The sequence below is a fragment of the Balaenoptera acutorostrata genome, chromosome 9 (genome assembly GCF_949987535.1).
Source record: "Balaenoptera acutorostrata chromosome 9, mBalAcu1.1, whole genome shotgun sequence".
Classification (NCBI taxonomy): domain Eukaryota; kingdom Metazoa; phylum Chordata; class Mammalia; order Artiodactyla; family Balaenopteridae; genus Balaenoptera; species Balaenoptera acutorostrata.
Window position 1 is genome coordinate 39,143,527 of NC_080072.1, and position 25,489 is coordinate 39,169,015.

At 40.6% G+C, this 25,489-nt stretch overlaps 2 protein-coding genes across 6 annotated transcripts in view; one reads left to right on the forward strand and one right to left on the reverse strand.

The window, feature by feature from the left end:
• MISFA (mitochondrial sheath formation associated) overlaps nucleotides 1-13,740 on the reverse strand; it is a 16,397-nt gene extending 2,657 nt beyond the window's left edge. The window contains exons 1-2 of one of the 2 annotated variants that reach the window (XM_057552435.1): nucleotides 13,367-13,740; nucleotides 1,164-1,746 (exon numbers count right to left, since the gene is read on the reverse strand). In XM_057552435.1, coding sequence (XP_057408418.1) covers nucleotides 1,670-1,746; nucleotides 13,367-13,550 — 261 coding nt within the window. In that variant the 5' untranslated portion in view covers nucleotides 13,551-13,740 and the 3' untranslated portion in view covers nucleotides 1,164-1,669. Of the gene's footprint in view, nucleotides 1-1,163; nucleotides 1,747-13,366 lie in introns of those variants that run through there. The other variant, XM_057552434.1, reaches the window with a different exon arrangement.
• Nucleotides 13,576-25,489, forward strand: part of UEVLD (UEV and lactate/malate dehyrogenase domains) — a 46,871-nt gene continuing 34,957 nt past the window's right edge. For 3 of the 4 annotated variants that reach the window (XR_009009197.1, XR_009009198.1, XM_007174831.3), the window contains exons 1-3: nucleotides 13,576-13,732; nucleotides 20,550-20,634; nucleotides 24,304-24,369. Coding sequence is in view for 2 of the 4 variants with exons in the window: in XM_007174831.3 (XP_007174893.1) it covers nucleotides 13,691-13,732; nucleotides 20,550-20,634; nucleotides 24,304-24,369 (193 nt within the window). In the remaining 2 variants the exon portion in view is untranslated. The remainder of the gene's footprint in view (nucleotides 13,733-20,549; nucleotides 20,635-24,303; nucleotides 24,370-25,489) is intronic. The other variant, XM_007174832.2, reaches the window with a different exon arrangement.

Genomic DNA, 25,489 nt, shown 5'->3' on the forward strand with positions numbered 1-25,489 from the left:
CATTCAAGACCAGATGATGGATGGTCCAGCATGATAGCTCCTGGCTGAGGAGCTTCGTGGTCTAGTCTGCCCTGAAGTGGCTCGCCATGGCTATTTGGTGGTCAGAGCTCAGACACCAATTGTGACATCAGCTCCTGTGACCTTGGGGATCAGAGTGAGTAGCTATGGGACAGTTGGCCAGGATGCCAGGTGTGTAGAGGCTAAAGAGCCCTTAGCAGAAGGGCTCCATTCTTTAGTGACTCTGTGTGGTTAGGATCTAGCTGATATCTTATCTTTATTAACTCATCACCTGCCAAAATTTTGACTACTTGCTTTATGCAATCAGATGCAAAAAAACCATTGCTGTGAACAAAGCCAAATAAAACACACCCTGGATTAACTGGGAGGAGTGACTGGCTATGTACAACTATAAGCAATTACTTAAATAACTATTGTTAGGCTATTCAAAGAAGAAAAATCTTGCACTTTGCAAAATGGCACAGTTAAACCCTCATCATGCAGGGGAAGCCGCCTATCAACTTCCCTGAGAAGGGAAGAGAAGGAAGATGGGCTATTATGCCCATTTCATAGCTGGAGAAACCGAGGCACAGAATAGTTTCAGTGGTTTGGTCAGGATCACACTGTGGCAGTGGCTCAAGCTGAACAAGTGCCCAGTGCCTCCATCTGCATCCCCACCCCACACAGGTCTGACTGTTGGGCCAATACTCTCATAGAAATTCTGGGGCAGATGGAGAAAACAAACAAACAAAAGAACCACCATCATGCCTTGCTCCTAGTATACCTGGGCCTGGGACTTGATAGATACCCATGCCTTCTGGAGAAGCTTCCCAGAAAACCTGCTCCTGTAATCGGCATATTACTAAGACTCTTAAGAGTTAAGTTTAACAATGGGAACATCTTTGAAAAAACTGGTCTGAATGAAACGGGGTGGGATTTGAGAAACCCAGGAAATGGTGTGCTAAAAGGACACGGCTACTAATGTTTCCTATCGGCAGGCTGGTCTAGTGGAATGAGTGAGAGAGGTATTAAGTCCCGAGATCTATGCTTGCAACCCAGCTTCACAAATGGGTTGGTTTGTGTGGCCCTAGGTAAGTATAGTCACCAGTAACTCTTTGTTGACTGGTTCATTATTTTGCCTAGTTGTTAAGTTAGCATTTACTAAATGCTAATTGTCAAGCTTTGTAATAAATGCTTTACATGAATTCCCAAATGTAATCCTCACAAAAACAGAAAGATACTGGAACATCTCCGTTATACAGATGAAGAAACTTGAGGTTCAGAGAGATTGAACTTTCTCAAGGTCACATGGCTAGGAAGTTGCAAGGTTAGGACTTGAACTCAAATTTACACTAACTCCAGTTTCAGAGTCTGCCAAAGGGGGCATTAAAAATGCTGGTCTAATTTATTACAGAGTTTGCATGGAGAAAATAAGTTAATAGATGGAACAGTCTTTGAAAAGAATACCCATGAGGTATGGTTATTAACAAATCTTTGAACCAGGGCTTGCTGTCCTCAGCAGTACTCCCCAAATTCTTTCCCCTTCCGCAGTCTATTTTATTTTCCAGAGGAATGTAAACTTTCCATTGAGATTTCAGGGTGCCACCAAGTTCTCTTGAAAGGGAAGAATCCAGCCCAACAGACCGTCACGTCCACCCACAGCTGCAGATCTTCATCCAAAGTCCGGCTCCTCGGGTGTGTCTTGCTCTCCTGAACAGCCTACCTCTCTTTCCACTTCAGAGTTGGAGGCTGAGGAAGAAAGAAACTCAAAGGCAGAGCTGGCCCTACTCATTGACACAGTAGGTGACTGCCTCTGTATGTGACTGGAAGGGCTGCTGAAAAGGTCCCACCAATGTCCACATTCCCTTTCCTCCCAGCAACCACTGATCCACTTGGCCTGAAATCCAGAAGTCAGGCACTGTCTCCACCAGACTCCTTATAAATTCCATAGTGCTTTGAAATAAGTGATGTTAAGTACCCAAGTGGAAGGGGAAAGGCTTAAAGATGTCCCAATGGGATGGGAAGTAGCCTGCGAAACTAACTTTGTTCCCACCACATCCTGACCTCTTATTAGTGGTGAGACCCCAACTATCTTTCCTGTTTGGTCAGAAACCCCAGCTGGGAGGGTTAGCCAGAGCCAGGACTGACTATGAGGGATTAACAGGCAAGGTTACTACTTACTATGAACTCTGGAAATGTGCCCATGTAACATGCAAATCCAACAAAAAGCATCCAGCCAAGCACAATCATGATAATAAGTAAAACAATTTCTAAGACACGATTGCACAGCAAAAGACTATTCACCAAGATCATGACAAAGGAGTATGCTCATGAAACCCTCAGTTGGTAGAGGTCTCGCATGTAAGTTCCAGTCCTTAGCTCCAAAGGATCTGCAGCTCCCTAGTAGAGAAGCTGGAGTCTACTAGGGCATTGTGACATCACTGATTATATTATGGCCCAGGCCACAACAGGTCGGAGAGACTGCCCCCAGACCAGCAGTTGAGCAGCAAACTAAGCTCTTTGAATGCGTTATCTCACAACAACAATATGAGGTAGGTACTATTATTTATCCCATTTTACTAATGAGAAAACTGAGGTTTACAGAGCCTGAGTGACCTGCACTACTAGGTCACACAGGTGATGCTCCAGGTCAGGGCCCAGTTGCCTGTTAGGAAGTTGGGCTCTTTAGACTAGAGACAGGGATTGGGAAAGGTGTGTTCCTAGGTCTATGACAGCTATGAATGAAACAAAACTGAATTCTAGGGAAATGAGAACTCTATTTCTGTCCTTGCAATCCCTCCCCTCCCATCTCAAGGGCTCTCTCACCACCATTTTATACCATTCTTCAATTCCTTTGGTCAGCTCCTGTCCACTGGTTCTCTTTTCTTTTCTTTTTAATATTTTTTAATAAATTTATTTATTTATTATTATTATTTTTTTGGCCGCGTTGGGTCTTCATTGCTGCCCTCGGGCTTTCTCTAGTTGCAGCGAGCGGGGGCTACTCTTTGTTGCGGTGCGCAAGCTTCTCATTGCAGTGGCTTCTCTTGTTGGGGAGCATGGGTTCTAGGCACGCGGACTTCAGTAGTTGTGGCTCACGGGCTCTAGAGCGCAGGCTCAGTAGCTGTGGCACATGGGCTTAGTTGCTCTGTGGCATGTGGGATCTTCCCGGACCAGGACTCGAACCTGTGTCCCCTGCACTGGCAGGCGGATTCTTAACCACTGAGCCACCAGGGAAGTCCTGGTTCTCTTTTCTTGGCCTTCAAGAAGCCACAAGTATCCTTGTCCTCTACTCACAAAAACCTCCAACTGTTGCTGGGGCTCCCTTCTTAACTGTCCTGTTTCTTAACTGCCTTTTACGACCAAACTTCCTAAACAAGTGGTCCATACCCGAAGCCTTTCTTTCCAGTCCACGCTTTTCTTCCATGCATCACATCCTGACTTCTGCCCCCACCCCACTACTTAGATGCTCTCTCGGAGGTTACCAAAGATCTCCTTTTTGTCACGTTTAATGACCTTATCTCGATCCCTTTGACCTCCCTGCACTGGTACGGTGGACCTCTCCCTCCACCAGAGTTCTTCCTACATACACATCTCCCTATTATTTTGATATTCCCTTTATTTTCATGATAAATCATTGTAAAACATGAAACTATCCAAAGATGTATAAAGAAAAACATAATACTCTCCCCCTCTTTCTTAGCCACATGATGTAACCAGTGTTACCAGCTTAGTGTGTGTTCTTCTGCCAAAGACTTCTCTACGAGCTTGCAAATATCACTACACATATAGAGGGATACAAAGGGGTTTTTTCAGTGTTGTTTTATTTAAGGTGATCACACTACATATGCTACTATGTAACTTGCTTTTCTCCTATAACAATACATCATGGACATCCTCCTGGGTCAATTAATAAAAAATCTAAATACATTCCTTTATTGTTTCTAATAATAAGCTTTATTGAGGTATAAATCACATATGATAAAGCACACTCATTTTTAGTGTACAGTTGATATGTTTTAAAAAATGTGTCAATCTTGTAACTACCACCACAATCAGGATAGAAAAAATTGTGATCATCTCAAAAAGCTCCCCGTGCCCCTTTGCAGTCAATCCCTTCTCCCTAAATCCCTTGGCCCCTGGCAACCACTGATCTGCTTTTGCATTTTCTAGAACTTCATATAAATGGAATCATAACCTTCTTCCACTTCCTTCTTCCAATCATAAGGCTTCTTTCACTTAGCATTAATGCTTTTGAGATTCATTCATGTTGTACAAGAGTTAGTTCTTTTTTATGGAATATTATTCCATTGTATGGATGTATCGGTTTATCAGTTTACCTGTCAAAGAACATTAAGGTTGTTTCTAGTTTGGGGCTATTTTGAATAGAGATTTTGTATTTTGAATAGAGATGTTATAAATATTTGTGTACAGCTTTTTAAGGGAATATAAGTTTTAACTTTTTAGGGTAAATCCCAGGAGGAGGATTGCTGGATCATATGAAAAGTGCCTGTTTACAAAAGACCCCGAATAGCCAAAGCAGTCTTGAGAAAGAAAAACGGAGCTGGAGGAATCAGGCTCCCTGACTTCAGATTATACTACAAAGCTACAGTAATCAAGACAGTATGGTACTGGAACAAAAACAGAAATATAGATCAGTGGAACAGGATACAAAGCCCAGAGATAAACCCACACACATATGGTCATCTTATCTTTGATAAAGGAGGCAAGAATATACAATGGAGAAAAGACAGCCTATTCAATAAGTGGTGCTGGGAAAACTGGACAGCTACATGTAAAAGAATAAAATTAGAACACTTCCTACACTATACACAAAAATAAACTCAAAATGGATTAAAGACCTAAATGTAAGGCCAGACACTATAAAACTCTTAGAGGAAAACATAGGCAGAACACTCTATGACATAAATCACAGCAAGATCCTTTTTGACCCACCTCCTAGAGAAATGGAAATAAAAACAAAAATAAACAAATGGGACCTAATGAAACTTCAAAGCTTTTGCACAGCAAAGGAAACCATAAACAAGACGAAAAGACAACCCTCAGAATGGGACAAAATATTTGCAAACGAAGCAACTGACAAAGGATTAATCTCCAAAATTTACAAGCAGCTCATGCAGCTCAATAACAAAAAAACAAACAACCCAATCCCAAAATGGGCAGAAGACCTAAATAGACATTTCTTCAAAGAAGATATACAGATTGCCAACAAACACATGAAAGGATGCTCAACATCACTGATCATTACAGAAATGCAAATCAAAACTGCAATGAGGTATCTCCTCACACTGGTCAGAATGGCCATCATCAAAAATCTACAAAGAATAAATGCTGGAGAGGGTGTGGAGAAAAGGGAACCCTCTTGCACTGTTGGTGGGAATGTAAATTGATACAGCCACTATGGAGAACAGTATGGAGGTTCCTTAAAAAACTAAAAATAGAACTACCATATGACCCAGCAATCCCATTACTGGGCATATACCCTGAGAAAACCAAAATTCAAAAAGAGTCATGTACCACAATATTCATTGCAGCACTATTTACAATAGCCAGGACACTGAAGCAACCTAAGTGTCCATTGACAGATGAATGGGTAAAGAAGATGTGGCACATATATACAATGGAATATTACTCAGCCATAAAAAGAAACGAAATTGAGTTATTTGTAATGAGGTGGATGTACCTAGAGTCTGTCATACAGAGTGAAGTGAGTCAGAAAGAGAAAAACAAATACTGTATGCTAATGCATATATATGGAATCTAAAAGAAAAAAAAATGGTTCTGATGAACCTAGGGTAAGGACAGGAATAAAGACACAGACATAGAGAATGGACTTGAGGACACGGGGAGGGGGAAGGGTAAGCTGGGATGAGGTGAGAGAGTAGCACTGACATATATACACTACAAAATGTAAAATAGATAGCTAGTGGGAAGCAGCTGCATTGCACGGGGAGATCAGCTTGGTGCTTTGTGACCACCTATGGGGTGGGATAGGGAGGGTGGGAGGGAGACCCAAGAGGGAGGGGATATGGGGATGTATGTATACATATAGCTGATTCACTTTGTTATACAGCAGAAACTAACACAACATTGTAAAGCAATTATACTCCAATAAAGATGTTAAAAAAATAAGAAAGAAAAGTGCCTGTTTAAAAATTTCTCTATCACTAATTTTCAGCAATTTTATTTTCAGGTTGCTTTGTGTAACTTTCTGCATGTTTCTTCTACCAGGGGTTTGGTGAACTTCTTGAATCTGTGAGTTTATGGTTTTCATCAAATTGGAAAAATATTTGGCTACTGTTCCTTCAAACACTTTTTCTGTCCCCCCCTTTCCCCTTCTGTGACCTCCACTACTTGTGTATTAGACCAATAACCAGTGTGATTCTGTCCCACAGCTTGCTGGTACTCTGTTCATTTTTCTTCTCTTTGTGTTTCATTTTGGATAGTTTCCATTGCTGTCTTTTTCAAGTTCACTCATCTTTCCCCCTAATCTTCTAAACTTCTGTTAATCCCATACAGTGTATTTTTAATTTGATTTTGTATTTTTCATCTCTAGAAGTTCAATTTCTTTTTTTTTTTAATTCTACCTTTCATTTTTCTCCACATGGTGTTCATGTTTTCCTTTACATCCTTGAGTATATTTATGAGATTGATAATAAGCATTTTAAGGAAGCTGTCTGCAAATCTATCATCTCTATCATTTCTGGGGCTGTTTCAATGGTTGATTTTTCTCTTTGCTGTGGATGATATTTTTCTGTTTCTTTGAATGCCTGGTAACTTTTCGCTGGATGTTCAACATGGTGAATTTTACAGTGTTGAGGGCTGGATTTTGTTATATTCTTTCTTTCTTTCTTTCTTTATGGCAGTGTTGGGTCTTTGTTGCTGCACTCAGTCTTTCTCTAGTTGTGGCAAGTGGGGGCTACTCTTTGTAGCAGTGCGTGGGCTTCTCATTGTGGTGGCTTCTCTTGTTGTGGAGCACAGGCTCTAGGCGCGCGGGCTTCAGTAGTTGTGGCGCGTGGGCTCAGTAGCTGTGGCTCGCGGGCTCTAGAGTGCAGGCTCAGTACTTGTGGCACACGGGCTTAGTTGCTCCGCAGCATGTGGGATCTTCCCGGACCAGGGCTCAAACCCATGTCCCTTGCATTGGCAGGTGGATTCCTAACCACTGCGCCACCAGGGAAGCCCTGTTGTATTCTTTTTGATAGTGTTGGGTTTTCTTCTGGGATGCAATTAAGTTACCTGCAATCAGTCTGAGTGTTCTGAGGCAAGTTTTAAGCTTTGTTATGGTGGGCCAGGAGCAGCCTTTTCTCTAGAGATAATCATCCCCACTACTGAGCTATGACCCTTTTAAGCACGCTCTCTGATGCCAGTGGTATTAGGTCTTTCCGATCTGTGGAATTTCCCACAACTCCCAGCCCTTCTGGGAGCTCCAAGAAATGTTTGGCCTACTGTTTCTGGGTGGTTCTCTTCTCGGTCTCATGGAATTTTACCCCATGTGTGCACAGACAGAACTCAGCTAAAGACTCACAAGGGTCCCTGTGGAGATGTCCAGAGTTCTTTCTCTGTGGAATTGCCTCTTTTCAGTACTCCATCCTGCAAATTCCTGGCACTTTGGCCTCCTTAGTACGCCACTATCTTTCTTTTCAATTCTGCTTCGTTTGGGTAACCCCTCTCTGTGCTGCAGTCTGAAAACTGCCTCTGGGCAGTAGGCAGGGGCTTTTAAAGCTCATCTCTTTTGTTTCCTTTCTTTCAAAGTTCACAGTCTGGTGCTGGCCCTTGTGCAAGATCTGAAAATAACTATTTCATATATTTTATGCAATTTTCTATTTGTTTATGGAGAGAAGACAACTCCTGTAGCAGTTGATTCTTCATAGGCAGAAGCAGAAGTCTAACTTATTTTTTTTTAATTCCTGTATAATATTCCACGTGTATTTCTTCTTTCTCTCTCTCTCTTTTTTTGGCTGAGCCGCATGGCTTGTGGGATCTTAGTTCCCTGACCAGGGATTGAACCCAGGCCCCAGCAGTGAAGGCACCAAGTCCTAACCACTAGACCATCAGGGAATTCCCTCATCTTTCTCCTAATAATGGATATATCAGTCAAGATCTAGTCAGGAGATAGAAACCACACAATAATTTGAACAGAGAAAGTTCGATAAAAAGAATTATTAACTAGGAACAGGAGATTAATGGAAGAGGTAGAAAGCTCTACGTGCCACAGGAATAGCATATATAGGGAGCAGCCACCACCACTAGAGCTGAGGCAAAGCATCCAAGGAAGGAATAAACTTGAAAGAGTCTCTGACCTTCCAGGGTTGAGATCCAAAACTTGCACAAGTGGTGGTCATGACCAACCGGATGGTAGGGAAATCCAATGAGCTGCTGTAGGCCGAACCTGGTACATAGGGTGCCACCCTCTGAGATGCTGGTGGAATCTGCTGGGAAGTCTCCATGGGGGGCGTCTGTCAAGCTTACTGATCACTGCAGAGAATCTACCCTCTGGGGATATGCCAGTAGAATGTACTGGGAAGCCACCTTGTTGGGGGTGGTAGAACTCATTGAGTAGCAGGAGCATCACTGAAACTCAACGGAAAGCACCCTACAGAGGGGCCACTGAAACTCGACAGAGGTGAGCACTACTGGATATCCCGACTCATGCCACTGGCAGCCACATGGCAGGACCAGGAACAAAAGCACACTGGAAGGAGGAAGTCTCTTCCTCCTGCAGTATCACCCCCAGGCCCTCTATTGACAAAACTTAATATTGTGCCCCCTAGCAAGGGAGAAATGCTTAAAAGGTCCAGCTCCACAATAGCAGAGCAAGCAATAAATGGTGTATTTGGAACTGAAAGGTAATAAATTAGTAACAGGCACAATGTGCATTTAGATTTTTTTCCCAACTTTTTATCACCGTAAACAATGCTGTGATTGTCATAAACAAAATTTCTTGGACACATTTCTCTTGCACGTTGCCGATTTTTTACTTAACCAGAGAAGCAGCAAAATGACCAAAAAAAAAGTATGCCAGTTCAGACAGAGCATGAAAATTGAGAGGCGATATAAAATCCTTAGAAAAAAGAACTAGTTTAAGAAAAGAAAGATTGCAGTTTCATTTCACAAAGTCAAAGGACATTTGTGGAAGGATGGCCTGAGATGCAGCATATGCTGTCAGTCAATGAATAACAATATAAGCTCCACACATCTAAAGAGTAAATGATACTGTCTTGTTTTTTTGGTTTTTTTTTTTTTTTTTTTTGGCCGCACTGCACATAGCCTGTGGGACCTTAGTTTTCCGATCAGGGATTGAACCTGGGCCATGGCAGTGAAAGCACTGAGTCCCAACCACTGGACCACCAGGGAATTCCCAATACTGTCTTCTGATGAACAAAATTTCTAAATTTTCATGAGGTCCAATCTATTTTTTTCTTTTGTTGCCTATGTCTTTGGTGTCATATCCAAGAAATCACTGCCAAATCCAATGTCATAACGCTTTTGTCCTACATTTTTTTCTAAGAGTTTTATTGTTTTAGGGCTTACATTTAGGTCATTGATCCATTTTGAGTTAATATTTGTATATGGTATTGGATAAGGATCTAACTTCATTTTTGCATATGGATATTCAGTTTTCCCAACACCATTTGCTGAGAAGACTGTCCTTTTCCACCTGAATGGTCTTGGCACTTTTGTCAAAAATAATTGACCATATATGTGAGGGTCTGTTTCTGGACTCTCTACTCCACTGGTGACATACTTAGAGTAGTCAAAATCACAAAGGCAGAAAGCAGAATGGTGCTTGCCAGGGGCTGGAGGGAGGGAAGAATGGGAAGTTATTGTTTAAAGGGTACAGAGTTTGTTTTACAAGATGAAAAGAGTTATGGGGACAGATGGTAGTGATGGCTGTAAAACGTTATGAATGTAATTAATACCACTGAACTGTATACTTAAAAATGGTTAAGATGGTAAATTGTACATTATGTGTATTTTACAATTAAAAATTTTTTTAAAGAAGTAAATGATAAGGATACATTTGTCTGATATTCAGAATACCAAGGTTTTACCCCTAAACAATGTGTCTGATAGGACCCATAACTATGAAACCAAAGAGTGTACACAGAGATCAGAAGCAGAGGACCAAGAAAAGCCATTCTTGTGTTTTTTCTCAAACTATAAACAAAGGTCCAGAATATACACTTTGCCCATTTCTTAGCCTGGGGACTTTTTTTCCCTTTTAATATAATTAACATCTTTGTATAATACATACATCCTGGGTACTTTTATTTCTCTAAGACAAATTCCCAAAAGTGGGGTTAAAACTGGTATGTATACTTAATTTTGTAACCTTTTCTCCCCAGAACATTGTCAGTAATACATCTCTTATTCAACAGGATCTCAGAAACAAGGAAATAGGAAATACTTCACTAAACCTCAGTTTGCTCAACAGTAAAAGTGAGGTAATAATTGATAATAATTCCATCTAGAGTTTTGTGAAGATTAACTGCAATGAAGCGCATAAAACTCTTAGCAATGTACCTTCCACATGGGAATTGATAGCTACACACACACACACACACACACACACACACACACACACAGGCATAGAGTGTTCCTAGTGCCTATAATTCATCCATAGTGATTAAACCAGAAGAGAATTGGTGGTTTGGATGGAAGGCTTCTTCCATAAAAGGTTCTTTCATAAAAGATGGAAGAACCCTGTTCAGGCCTTACTTCTAACTTGATAGCTTTTCCTTGATTAATGGATTTCTGATAGATTTAACAAAATCTTAGAATCTCTGGAAGTTTCAAAGTTTCTGAGGTGTGTTAGATCTGGCTGAGGTGCTCTTAACAAGCCTCTTATCCTTCAACCGTCTCACCTCCTACCTTGCCTCCCGGCTTCCACTCTCCACTACACCCCCACCCCCAGTCTCTTCACAACTCATCTGTCAGACTTATTCTTTTCCAACTCAGTCAGATCGTGTCACTCCTCTGTTCAAAACCCTCCAGTGGCTTCCTCTCTCTCAGAGCAAAAGCCTAAGAAAGAAAAAAGCAGCCCCTGACATCTGGGAACTGGACTGACCAAGCTAGGTCTCACTGTTGCTACTAGGTGACCTGGCCCTCACAGCCAGGCTCCTGTTGTCTCCTGTTGGATATAAACAATCTCAGAACACTGACATCAGACAGGGTCACTCAGATCATGATAAAATGAGACCAAACAAGCCCTCGTCATAATTTCTTCTAAGCAGAGACAAAAACAAGGTCACTGTGCAACCCAGGAAATACCCAAACATCCTCTTCTCTCTGCTAATGCGACTACTGGTTCTCTACCAATTACAGCCTTAACCTTGCTCTAGTTTACCCATCTGAGAGATAATATATATTGAGATACCCATTCATAGAATTGTCTCTGCCTTCTGACAGCACCCAATCCAAAGTAAAGCTTTGATTCCTTAAGCCCTCTCCCAAATCACCCAGAGCCCAAATCCTATAATAGGTTCTTTCCACACTCTTACTCAGCTGTCCCAGTGGTTCTCCACAGTATCTGCTCCCTTATGGGCAGGAGTAATCAACCCAACTTGTTTAAGTATGTGTGTGTTCCTGATGGTCTCTGGTGGGAGGGCACTGACAAGCCAGAGTCACAGCTGTCCCCAAAGTCTTTATAGTGGTTAGAATCACCCAGGCCTGTTAAAACAGACTGCTTGACCTGATCCCCAGAGTTTCTGATTCTGTTAAGTCTGGGGTGAGGCCTTAGAATCCGTATTTCTAACAAGTTCCAGGTGAGGCTGAGGCTGCAGGTCTGGGGACCACACAGGAAGAATCACTGTCCTAAACCCTCTGCGGCTCCCCCTTATTTCTCTGAAGTAGCCTACTTCTGCTTCCTCACCTCTTCTTTGGACTCCAGCCACACTGGCCTCCCCGCGGTTTTGACTCTCCCCAAGCACACGTCTGTCTTAGGGCTCTGGATGCCCTCTAATATGGAATGCTTACTTTCTCGCCTCTCAAGGAGACCTACCCTCACTTCCTTAACCTGCCTTTTAAAAATTATTCCCCACAACACTTAATCACTTCTAACATACGGTCTAATTTACTTACTATATTTATTGTTTTGCTCTCCTCCTCCTAATAAAAGAATGACAGCCTTAGGACTGCTGATACTTTTGTCTATTTTGTTTACTGCAGTATCCGCAGACCTAGAAAAATATTGCAGGGGAGCAAAATTTGCCACCCTAAAATGTGTCTCTTTGGCAGGAGGGTTAACTTAGGATGCCCATTTTTAAGGCCCCCTTAACTGCCTAAAAGGATTTAGAGAGAAGGCCCGTTCCCCTTATTAAGCTGTCACCAGAGATATCTGCAAAGAATATGGGCTAGGTGTGGTGGCGGGAACTCGGCAGAGCCTAGAAATCAGTCTCCTAGTCTCTGCAAGGGCCAGCAAACATTTGTTTACCAAATATTTACTCTCTCTCTCCATGTGAACTGCCTTTTTCCCCTTTGAAGTCTCAAACCACAACCCCCAACATCCTCTTTTGCCATAGCTGAAGATGGTATTTAAGGTGAGGGCTTCAGCCATTAAGGGGAGTCACTCAGTTCTCCTGGGTCTCTCCCAGGTATACATGCTAGTAACTTTTGTTTGATTTTCTGCTATTATTCTGTCTGCTGTCAGTTTACTTCTTAGACCAGCCAGAGGAAGCTAGAAGAATAGAGGAAAATTTCTTCCTCCCCGACAATATCTAGCAAGTAGCCAATGCTCAACAAAAGTTTGTTGAATAAATAAGTGCTCCTTCCAGCCTTTCACTTTCTTCTCCTAATAGAATCACAGCATTCCTACCTTTGGCTCTTCCCATAAATACAATCACCTTCCTGCCCACCCAACCTCTTGACAGTTACAATAGTCAGCTCCCAGGACTTTTTAGGCCCACTGGCTCAAACCAGGGATGCAAAGCAGGTAAGTAACTCATTCAAGGAGACCAAACAAGGCCCGCAAATTGCATCTCTTCGTCTTACTTCTCCGGATGACCTTAGCCACCAATCTACCTTTTTTGTCTTCAAACTCTTTTTGTTACCTGACTTTTTCCTCTCTCGGCCACCAACGCTGTTATGCTCTGCCCCGCCCCGCCAAAGGCAACCCCCGCCCCCATACTGCACCACCCTCACTCGGCTGTCTTATCTCCCAGTTCTGACAATTCTCCTCCTGCGTCCGTTTTCCTTTCTAGCCCCCCCGAAATTTCTCTTTTGAAGCTCCATTACCTATTCCTTCCTAAATCCAACCACAGTTTGGGGTCTTTCTTGATCTTTCTCGATACCCTACTGAATTTATCACATCCTTCTCGGAACTCTCTCCCAGAACAGTGCCAATATCTTCTACCTCCTTTACTGCTTCTCCTCGGGTCCTTCCTATTCCTGTCTTCACCGATGTCCCCAAGTTTCCCTCCAGCAAGCTGGGTCGTGGTTCCCTTGGCGCTCACGCGTTTCTGAACGCGCTCAGGGTTCGCGGAGGAGCGGTGGTGAGACTCCGGGCGGAGCCTCGCTGAGCCTGGGGCGCTGGACATCGGTGGACTTTCGAGTCTGGGAAGGGGTGGGGCCTTGGACCGCTCGGGAAGTTTGGTCCTCGGCAGCCGCCGTCCAGGACAGTGCGGAAGGAGATTCCGGGCTTGGGGTCTCAGAACCGGACTCGCTGTTCTGGCTGGAGATGGAGTTCAACAGTGAGGGTCTGAGGCGACTGCTTGGCAAGGTGCGGCCAGCCCGCCGGGCAGGGTCTGGGGCGCCGGGGCTTGGGGGCGTTTCCACCCCTGGCCGGGCCACCTCCTTGGGGCGTTTCCCCGGCTTGTCATGGGGCTTGGAGCGGGGTGTGGGCTGGCCTGAAGCCGGCTACGGGGAGTGGCCGCAGGGAGGGCGCGGACCTCTCCTTCCCGAGGCCGGGGCTCTGGCTTCGCCTGCAAATCCGAGATCCCCCAACCTCCACCCGCTGTGAGACCTTCTCACGCCACCAGCTTCTCTTGGTCTCAGCTTCCAGTACTCGCCAGTCCCTTTAACCACGCCTTTCTCTCTGCAGAAATGGCCTGCCCTCACCCCCATCCCCTTTTTTTATGACTTGCGTTGCTCATCCTTTGTAGGACTCAACTCAGATGTCACTCCCTAGAAACAGAATCACTGCCTCCTTTACTTGCTTTCAGAAATATCGATTATCACATCGTGGAGTAATTATTTACATACAAACCTTACTCGGGCGGTGAACTCTGATGGCAGAGACAGTGCTGTAGTATTCCCATCACCTAGCCCTGTGCCTGACACGACGGAGTGCTGAGTAACTGTGCAGTGAATGAAAGACCTGTGTAGACTTGAGAATGAAGACAGGGTTGGAAGGCCCAGAAGAGAGCCTCGTAATGTTGAAAGGTTGAGGTGGAGGGCTGACCCGGAAGTCTGACTTGCGTTTCTCGGGCATGACTAACGCCGGTTTCTATGTTACACCAGGCTCTTAGTTCAGGCTCTCTGATTCCCCACCAGTGTACAGTCTGAGGCAACCACCTTTTTCACCAGTTTCTTAGTTAAGTGATTCATAATGCTTCTTAAAACTTCCCTATGCGGAAACCGTACGTTTATGCCGTTTTTTTGTTTTATTTTTTATGAAAAAAACTGATAAAAATTTTATTGAAGCATGAGACATGATACATTCTGAATAAAACAGTAGCAAAATGTAATGGCAGCAGGTAAATATGAATCATATACATGCACATACTTTTCTGGTTCTTTTGATTACATTTTCCTCTCAAGATAAACTGCTTTCTCTTTAGTTGGGTTTGCCTGTGTCTTTCTTTGTTGGGGCAGTTTGTACACCCCTTTGAGGTTTTGAAGGCTTATGATTGAAATTGTTTATATACTTGATTTGAATGATTTTATCTACTGTGACAGGTGTGTAGGTCTTGTAGGAAGAGAAGTATCATCGTCCTTAGGATTATACCCTTTTCTGTCTCCTCTTCAGAGAACATGAAATTAAAAGAACCACTCTATCAAGTTTTTCAGTGACGGAAGCATGGTGTATTGTCCAGGGGGAAGAATTGCTAAAGCTGAGAATAGAAAAAGAACTTCATAATTTTGGTGGAACTGGAATGCAGGAAAAAGACAAAAGAGAGACAATAATTTTCTCAAGGATGGGACCAGAATAGTTGAGGAAGGTTTTTGTTTTTGTTTTTTATCATCAGTGCATAGCATGGAGTCTGGCACTTAGGTGCTTAATAAATGTCTGTTGGATGTGTAAATTAAGGAGACTATTTAGAAACACGTTAGTCCAGCATATATTTCCAAAGTTCCTTAACCCTCGAGGTAGGCAAATAATATAATAACTTAATACTTAGAAATAATTTTACTGCTGAAAAATTTGTGAAGTGAACAATACATTAAAATCAAGCAACTGTAAGGAGAACATGAAAAAAATCTTATTGAAAACAAATGAAACCTAATAAGTATTCCAACCTAGATAAATATTCCAGCTTCGTGGATGTGAAGATGTCAGCTCTCTCCAGGTTGATCTATAGAGTCAATGCAGTTCCAGTCAAAATTCAAACAGGGTATTTGGGGAAATTTTCAGACTAATTCTAAAATCATTTGGAAGGGCAGAAGGCCAGGAATAATCTTGACATTTTTACAGAAGAAGAATAGGTGTGGAACTTGCTCTACCAGATGTCAAGACTAGTAATTGAGGCTTAGTGTGATATTGGTATAGGATAGACAAATTAACCAGTGGATTAGACTGGAGGGCTTAGAACCATGTTCACACGTGTTTGGAAATGCGATATACAACAGAAGAGGCATTGCAGATAACTATAGAAAGGAGGATGCAGGGACAAATGATTATCTATACAGGAGAAAATGAAATTGGACCCTTACCTCTTACCAAACATAAAAATTCCCCGTGGACTGAAGATTCAAGTGTAAAAGACGAGCTTTAAAACGTATAGAGATAAATGTAGGAAAGAATCTTCATGGACTCAGAGTATGCAAACATTTTTTAAACAAGACGTAAAATACTCAAAGAAGAGTGATAAATTTGATTTCATTCAAATTAAGAACTTTTATATAAAGACAACACGAAGAGAGTGAAGAGGCAAAATACAAACTTGGAGAATAATACTGTAACGCATAATTGACAAAGTATTGGTATCCAGAATATATAAATTAGCCTACAAATCAATATTAAAACCAATAGAATATTGGACAAAAGACACGAATAATCATTTTTTAAAAAACAAAAGAAGAATCAGGGAAATGAATGTTTGCTCAACCCATTAGTAACCATGGAAAAGCAAATTGAGAGCATGGTAAAACACCATTTTCTCTCACTAGATTGTCATAAATTAAGATCATTTCAAAGGGTTTGGAGGATGTGGATGAATGGGAATTTTAAACTCTATGGTAGTTACCATAGAGAATTCATAATATATGAAGCAAGAGACATTCGCAGAATTACTCATAATTAAAAATTAGAAACAACCCAAATGTTCATTGACAGAAGGAAGGATAATTTGTTCTCTACTCATTCACACAATGGAAAACACTATGCAGCAGTGAAAATGAATGAACTACAACATGCAGCAATGCAAGTGAATCTTAGAAACATTATATTCAGTGAAAAAAATTGGAGCTTATATGCAAAATTATATTTTGATTAAAACAAGAAACAACTAAACAGCAAACAGTGTGGTGTTTAGGGACGCACACAAATACGATAAAAACTATGGAGGGCAAAAGCAAAGGAATGTGACTACACAATTTAAGGTAGGCAGTTGAATGGTTAAGAGAAGGAGCACCCGGACAGATGTAATGGAATTGGAAAGGTCTGTGCTGTCCAGTATGGTAGCCACTAGCCACATGTGGCTCTTTAAATTCATCAAAATTAGATAAAATTAAAAATGAGTTTCTCGGTCACACCAGCCACATATTAAGTGTCAGTAGCCACATGTGGCTTGTGGCTACTGTATTGGACAGAACACATAATGATCTTTTCCATCATGGCAGAAAGTTTTGTTGGACAGCACTGTTCTAGATCAAACATGGGTGAGTTGGTGCCTGAGTGTTTATTCTTCAAAATGTGTATATATGTACATATATGTTTATATGTATATATATTCTTTAGTTGTGTTAAATATTAAGTTTAGAAAAATTCTCTGGTTCCCTAATTCCTATTTCCCACTCCCCTGGCCAAGTTACCTTGGACAGGTAACTTAACCTAGATTTGCTCAGTTATGAAATAATAGGATTGGATTTGATCTGTAAGATTCCTTAATGCTTAATTTTTTTTTTAATAAAATGATGCCACAAAGTATTCCTCAGGGTGTCCAACATTTGAGCAATGTCATACAAGAGTACTCTTGATGTTCATAAGTATCAGTCTACTAAATAAACATACTGTAGTATAGTGGATAAAGTTAAAATTTTAGTAACTTCTCAGTTTTTCAACTGATTTTTATGATAGCATAATTGCTTTAGTTTTAGAATCTCATGGGCCAGTTTTCCTCTTTAGTTCCCTGCCTGCACCCTTTAAGCAAATGGCATTGTCTGAGGCATATTCCTTGGAGAATGTTATACAAGCTTCTCTTAGGTGGTATAGGAACAGTAATGGAATATATGTCTTAATATAACACTAAGAAGATATTCTGTTTCATATATAGTGAAAATGATGTGCTTTTTATTTTTCTAGAACAGATAAAATAGGTCTTTTTCGTCAGAAAGGCAAATCACATATTCGACTAGTAATGATGTTTGGATTTTCAAGCCTTAAAAAAAGAGTGCTTTTGCCTTCTTTTGACAAACTTTTATGTCAGTTTTGCAGTTAGATCAATTCTGGTGTATAGCCCTATGCAGCCATTAATCATTACATTCTCAGAGGATGTTAAGGATGTAGAAAACAGCTTATAACATCAAGTAGAAAACAAAACAAAAATTATTTGGTTCATAAAAAATGTATCTTCCAGGTGACAACAATGCAGCCTTTTGTACATTTATGTAGTGTCTGGAGTTGGGATGGTTTCATTCACTTTTGTTTTCACTGAATCAGGGACACTGAATCTGGGACTCATTTTTACCCTGCTGTAGTTAATACTGATCGATTCTTAGTTTTAGTGATCTTAGTGATCGATGCTCAGTCCTTTGGATCATAATTGCTTTCTATATCCACTCTACTGGTATAAATCTGCCTCTTTGCTAACTCCCATCCAATTAGCCTACATTTATTGAAGCCATACCCTGTGCTAAATGCTATGGGGAAATAAAAATGAGTAAGAGATGTTTCCAGTCCTCAAGTTGTTAATTATACACTTTTTCTTCTGCCAAATTCTTTCCCATCTTAAAATGACCTTCGTCCTTCCCTCTAATTTTCTGTACCGTTCTAGGCTCTAATGTGAATTGCAGACAGCTCTTTTCAGAGGCCTTTCTGTAACCTAGGTATGCTTTGTCGATTCATCGTTTCTTGTCAATACTTACTATTGTATACATATTTTGTTTAATATCTCACTTTTACATATGTTAATCATGAGATCTTCATACATACCTACTGAAGTTAGGGGGCAGTAGAGCTTATCTCTTTTGCCCATGAAAAACTTAAGACTCAGAGAGAGGAAATAGGATCTCTTAGCAGTTATTTTATTTTCTCCCTATCTCCTCCAACCCTAGGCACCCACTAAGCTACTTTCTGTTTCTATGGATTTCCTATTTTGGGTACTTTATGTACAAGTCATACAATATGTGGCTTTTTGTGTCTGTTTTCTTTAACTTAGTATAATGTTTTCAAGGTTTATCCATGTATCAGTTCTTCATTCATTTTTATGGTTGAATATTCCATTTTATGGATATGTCACACTTTATTCATCAGTTGATGGACATTTGGATTGTTTTCACTTTTTGACTGTTATGAATAATGCTGCTATGAACAATTGTGCACAGGTTTTTGTGTGGACATGTTTTCATTTTTCTTGGGTGTATACCTCAGAGTGGAATTGTTGGGTCATAGGGTAACTCTGTGTTTAATCTTTTGAAGAACTGCCAAACTCTTCCAAAGCAGCTGCACCATTTTACCACCAGCAGTGGTGTATGTATATGAGGGTTCTGATTTCTCCACATCCTTTCCCACATTTGTTACTGTCTTTTTGATTATAGTATGAATCCTCAGACTTCTTTTTTTTTTTTTTTTTAGTTTGTTTTTGGCTGCATTGTGTCTTCGTTGCTGCACTCAGGTGTCCTCTAGCTGTGGCGAGTGGGGGCTACTCTTCGTTGCGGTGCGCGGGCTTCTCATTGCGGTGGCTTCTCTTGTTTCGGAGCACGGACTCTAGGCGCGCTGGCTTCAGTAGTTGTAGCACGCGGGCTCAGTAGTTGTGGCTCGTGGGCTCTAGAGCGCAGGCTCAGTAGTTGTGGTGCACGGGCTTAGTTGCTCCGCGGCATGTGGGATCTTCCCTGACTAGGGCTCAAACCCGTGTCCCCTGCATTGGCAGGCGGATTCTTAACCACCACGCTACCAGGGAAGCCCTTTTTTATTCTTTTTTAAGATTGTTTTGGCTGCATTCCTTGAATTTCCATATGAATTTTAAGGTCCATTTGTAAATTTTTGCAAATGAGCAAAAGTCAGCTGGGATTTTGATATGGATTGGCGATTGTTGAATCTGTTGGGGAGCATTGCCATCTTAACAATATCAAGTCTTCTGATCTATCGACAAGGGATATCTTTCTGTTCATTTAGATCTATTTTAATTTCTTTCAACAATGTTTTGTAGTTTTTAGAGTCTAAGTTTTGCATCGTGTTAAATTTATTCCTAAGTATTTTATTCTTTTTGATGCTATTGTAAACGTAATTGTTTTCTCAGTTTCATTTTCAGAATGGTAATAGACTCTTAACATACTTTTTTTTTTTTTTTTCATTTAATGCCTAGCACAAGTCCGGTAGGTGGGTATACTTTCTCTTTGCGAATGAGAAAATAAGTTCAAAGAAGTTAAATGATTTTGCCCACAGGGCAACCAAGGTAGTATTTCAGAGACTACTTCTGGATGAATGAGGAGGCAGTTCACTCAACCTGACTGCAAACCTTTGCATGCTTTCTGTTTTCCCTTTGAAACCCAGCTGCGGTACCAGGTAGGGAAATTCAGGGTGTCTCAAGTGAATGAGATATTCAGGCATGAGAGGTGGATCTTACAGTGATGACAGGGGTGCTTCATCCTGCCCTATTTCTTAAGCCTTCAGGAAGTATTTGGAGGCATTTGATATAGTGATTAAAGGCCCAGGCACTGGGTTTGAGCTCTGGCTTCACTACTTAACTTGCTATCTACCACAGCAAGTTATTTTGATTCTCTAGCTTTCATTTTCATCTTCTATAAAGTCAAGCAGTTATAAGCCCTGCCTACTTCATAGGGTCATTATTAAAAGGATGAAGTCAAATACTATTCATGTTTGTAAAACTCAGAGCCCAGGGCCTAGCACATAGTAAGTGTTCAGTTAAATGTTAATTTGTAATTGTTCTGTTGCTTATAATTTTATTCTTATTCCGTGTTCATTTTTCTCTCTTCAGTACAAGTTCAGGGATCTAACTATGGAAGAACTGAAGAATGTAAATATGTTTTTCCCACATTTCATATATTCCATGGATACCTATGGTAAGAATTGTATCCTCTAGTTTTTGCTACATTATTTAAACTATTAATTATTTGTTCCTAGAGAGCTACAAACTTATTATAATTTGTCATTTCTCTCTTTTATCCCCTGATTTTGAGCTACACTTTATGACCTGTGGTTTTTGAGGAAATTTAAGTTAATAAAATTTATATGGTATTAGTTTTCTATTGCTGCTGTAACAAATGAACACAAATTTAGTGGCTTAAAACAACACAGGGACTTCCCTGGCGATCCAGTGGTTAAGACTTCACCTTCCAATGCAGGGGGTGCAGGTTCAATCCCTGGTCAGGGAGTTAAGATCCCACATGCCTTGAGGCCAAAAAACAAAACATAAAGCAGAAGCAATATTGTAACAAATTCAATAAAGACTATAAAAATGGTCCCCATCAAAAAAAAAATCTTTAAAAAACAACAACAACACAAATTTACTATCTTACAGTTCTTTGGCTAGAAGCCCAGCACAGGTCTCTGTAGGTTAAGTGTTGGCAGGTCTTAGTTCCTTTTTGGAGGCTCTGGGAGATCATCTATTCTCTTGCTTTTTTTAGTTTCTAAATGTCACCCATATTCTTTGGCTCAAGGTCACCTTCCTCCATCTTTAAAACTAGCAATGTTGCATCTCTCCGACCATCCTTCTGTAGTCAAATCTCCAGAGAAGAGGTTCTCTGCTTTTAAGAACCAAATGTGATTAGCTTAGGCCCACTCTAATCATACAGGATAATTTCCCCATGTCAGGGTCCTTAACTTAATTGTATCTAAAAAGTTTCTTTGCCAAGTAAGGTAACATATGCACAGGTTCCAAGGATTAGGGTATTGGACATCCTTGGAGGCCATTATTCTGCCTACCACATATATGGTTGATAATAAATTAATAACAAAGTTTTAGTTATCTTCTTCACTTAATATAGAGGGTCTGGTTACCTGAGAAAGATTTTACTTTACTATCTTTCAAAATTTCTGACCACAACCCACACTTGGAAATGTATTTTATATCATGACCCCATATACACACAACTAAAGTATTATGTACACCTTGGCGTTTTCTCTTCTATTCCATTCCATACCGTTTAAAAAAAAATGCTGACTGAGACTCACTAAATTGATTTCAGGACCCACGAATTAGTCAAAACACACAGTTTTGAAAAGCTTCTTTATTCTACATGGGTATGTTTTGTATTTGAATTAGCTTGGGTTACAAAAATATGTCTAATTCAGAATTATATATTGGAAAATTTGAGGCATTATTGAAGTATTTCTTAGGAATAGCTAATTTTATGTGTAGAAGAAATGATTAGATTCTGGCCTACCTGTGTCTGGCTTCTCTTGATTAGCACCCAGGTATTTGGTGCTGCATAAATGCCTGGGATGGGGGATTTAACAGCTACTATTTATTGAACACCAGATATACTTCCAAATGTTTTATCTATATTATTTTACATATTCTTGTACAACCAAAGCTGTGAGGTGAGTATTATCATCTTCACTTTTCAGAGAAAGAAACTGAGGCCTAGAGAGTTTAAATAACTTGCTTAAGATTACACAGCTAGTTAGGCATGGAGTTGGGGCTTGTACTCATGTCCATCTTGCCCTCTGCTTGAATAATACTTGTTCTTTTACAATCTGTAAGTAATCTTATAGATTTAAACCTTTGTTATACCAGTTAATTCTTGTTCTCATTTCCCCCATCTAGAGGAAGTAGGCTGTGGTGCCATTAAACCCTCAAGCTATAGGATTAATATTGTCAAGGTACATTTTATTATTGAAGACAATGTTGGTCGTGTATTATAATCATTTTTCTTTTGGCTTTTTGAATAATTTGGACAGTGACTATTTACACCTGTAGTTTCTCTACCACATTTTCAGGTTCTTCTGTGTCCCCGAGAAACAATCCCTGTTCCACTCCTCTGTCCATTTTAGTTTTGCCTTAGAGTGATCCCTTCACCCATTGTTACCTTTCACTCATATAGTTCAAGGTAAATATTTGTACTTATGTACACTCTTGGCCTTGAGTTTTCTGTCAGCCTGGCTTTTCCTCTTCTCCCTTTCTGATAGGTCATCAAATCTATTTAGACTTTTTTCTTCCCCTGCGTAAATAGTATAGTAAGCTACTGAAGTCCTTAAAGGACCACATTCCAAGGCACTTTGACAGTTTGAAGCCAGATGTAGTGTTTTCTGTATTCAGTTCAGAAATTAGGGCATTGATTCTCCATCAGTGTGTCCCAGATGGGTAAGTTGAAATTTCAGGGATGTGAAGATTGAGAAAAGGTTGAGAATAATGGAGTTAGAGAAAGCAAAGATAATTGCTAATCCTTCTAAAAGGTCACTTTCAAAAATAAAACTAACTTTTTTCTTCTGATTATAAAAGTTATAATCTGATATCTAAAAGTGATTATAACTGATGTTACATGTGACAATTATTTGATAATGTCCCCACATTTTATAATCCTTTACTTCTTATTAAGGGTTTTCACATCATCTCATTTAATCATTATGACAACTTTATGATGCAGTCTTTATAGATTTTATATCTTTATTTTCTAGATGATGAAACTGAAGGTCAAAGAGGTTAAAGTAACCAAAAGTCACATGCCTCTGTCGACAGAAATAATAAACAGTCTATAATAGGATAGAAAAGAGTTTTATTTGAGCCAGTCTGAGCACTATAGCCTCAGATAGTTCTGAAGAGCTTTCCAAAGAAGCATGGTTTTCAGCACAGTTTTTTTTTTTTTTTAATAAATTTATTTATTTATTTATTTATTTATTTTGAGCTGTGTTGGGTCTTCGTTTCTGTGCGAGGGCTTTCTCTAGTTGCGGCGAGCGGGGGCACTATTCATTGCGGTGCACGGGCCTCTCACTATCGCGGCCTCTCCTGTTGTGGAGCACAGGCTCCAGATGCGCAGGCTCAGTAGTTGTGGCTCACGGGCCCAGTTGCTCCATGGCATGTGGGATCTTCCCAGACCAGGGCTCGAACCCGTGTCCCCTGCATTGGCAGGCAGATTCTCAACCACTGCACCACCAGGGAAGCCCTTCAGCACAGTTTTATATCTGTCAGAACAAAGAACATCAAACGTCACAGGGGTGCAGTCCTTCAAGGTTTCAAAAAAAGACAAATGAGCATGCACACGATGAGTCAGCATGGCCTTGGCGCCTGTGAAGGGAGCTTTATCATTGGAGTGCTAGCGTTGATGTTTTAGGGAAGGGAGGCATTTATCTCTGTCTTCAAAACAGACATTCTTTACTTCTGGACAATGCACCCTTTTCTTTAATGATTAAAGCAGATGTACAATGTATGCTTAATGGGCCACAAAACTGGCTATTCTAGTTAGCATAAAGCTTAAGTGAAATAATGTATAAGCTAGGATGACTTCCCCGTATCTCAATATGTGAAAATTTCATCCATCACCTCTAAGTAGGAAAAGTCGGCCAGGAACTTGGGATTTCAGTATCTTAAGTCCTGTGTTCTTTCAACTACCTGCTCTGCTTTCTAAGAGAACATCATTTAGTTCTTTGCCCTTGTCAACATATTTACTGATTCCTAGATGATGGTATTTAGAAACTATGTGTGTTTCTGTATGTGTGTATGTACATGCACACACTTTAACACGGTTCTTCCTACTTCTGATTGCGCATTCTGGGGCTTTTTTTTCTTCCAGTTTTCAAAGATAGTTCCCAGAAAAACCTGCTGAATTTCACTGGCACTATTCCTGTGATGTATCAGGGTAAGTGTGGAAGTTGAGAAAATGTGGGAATTTTCTAAAAGATCAGTTTAATTAGAACTTATATTTGTTTAGTTCCATAACATTCTCAAAGTGTTTTTTGTTTGTTTGTTTGTTTTTTAAAGAACATTTTTACGAGCTGGTCAATTTTTAATTTTTTATTTATTTATTTTTTAAATATTTATTTTTTTGGCCACGCTATGTGGCTTGCGGGATCTTAGTTCCCCCAACCTGGGCCCCCAGCAGTGGAAGCTCAGAGTCCTAACCACTGGGTTGCCAGGGAATTCCCCTCAAAGTGTTTTAACATGTATATGATCTATACTGAACCTTACTGGATATAGCAGAATGCTGTCCCAGTGAAGGAAGGCCTAGGTTAATACCAACAAATTCAATTCAGTTCAATGAATATTTATTTATTGAATGTCAACTATCTGCCCACTACTCTGCTAGGTTTTGAGGTACAGAGGTGAGCAAGACAGACATAGGCCTGCGCTTGTGGAGAGTTAACTCTGCTTTCCATAGGAAACTGCAGGGATCCCACCTTTTTCTCCCATTACATGAATGTTTTGTTCCCCTCCCTTTCCCTCTATATGATGTAGCATTATCCCCATTCTGTTGGTGAAACTGAGTCCTGGTCACGTGGTTTACCTGAGTCCACACAGCTGGTGTCAGACTGGAACTTAAAACTCCAATAGGAAATTTTTAAAACACAGGCGCCACTAAAGCTCAAAAAAAGCAACATATTTTCAGATGACCTGACAGGTTAAAATAGCTAAGTGTTTGCCCAAAAAGAAAAAAAAAATCACTGACTTCCCTATAATTAATTCTGTTTGTCTAGACCTACTTCCTTCAACGTTTAACAGGACTAACCTGTCAGATGGGTGTCATAGGAGGTTGCTTCTCTAGTATGATTTGAAGAACACCAGAGAAGTGTTGGTTCCAATTATTTCTCTGAAGTGGTGCTTGAAATTCCACCTTTAAAAATCCATTCCCCTTTTAAAATGCAAATAATCTCAGGAGGAATAACATCCAAAATCACTAATATACAGTGCTGTGCTTATAGAAAATGCTCGGTAAATATTTGTTGAATGATTGAGTTAGTTTATTTGATTACTGACTGAAG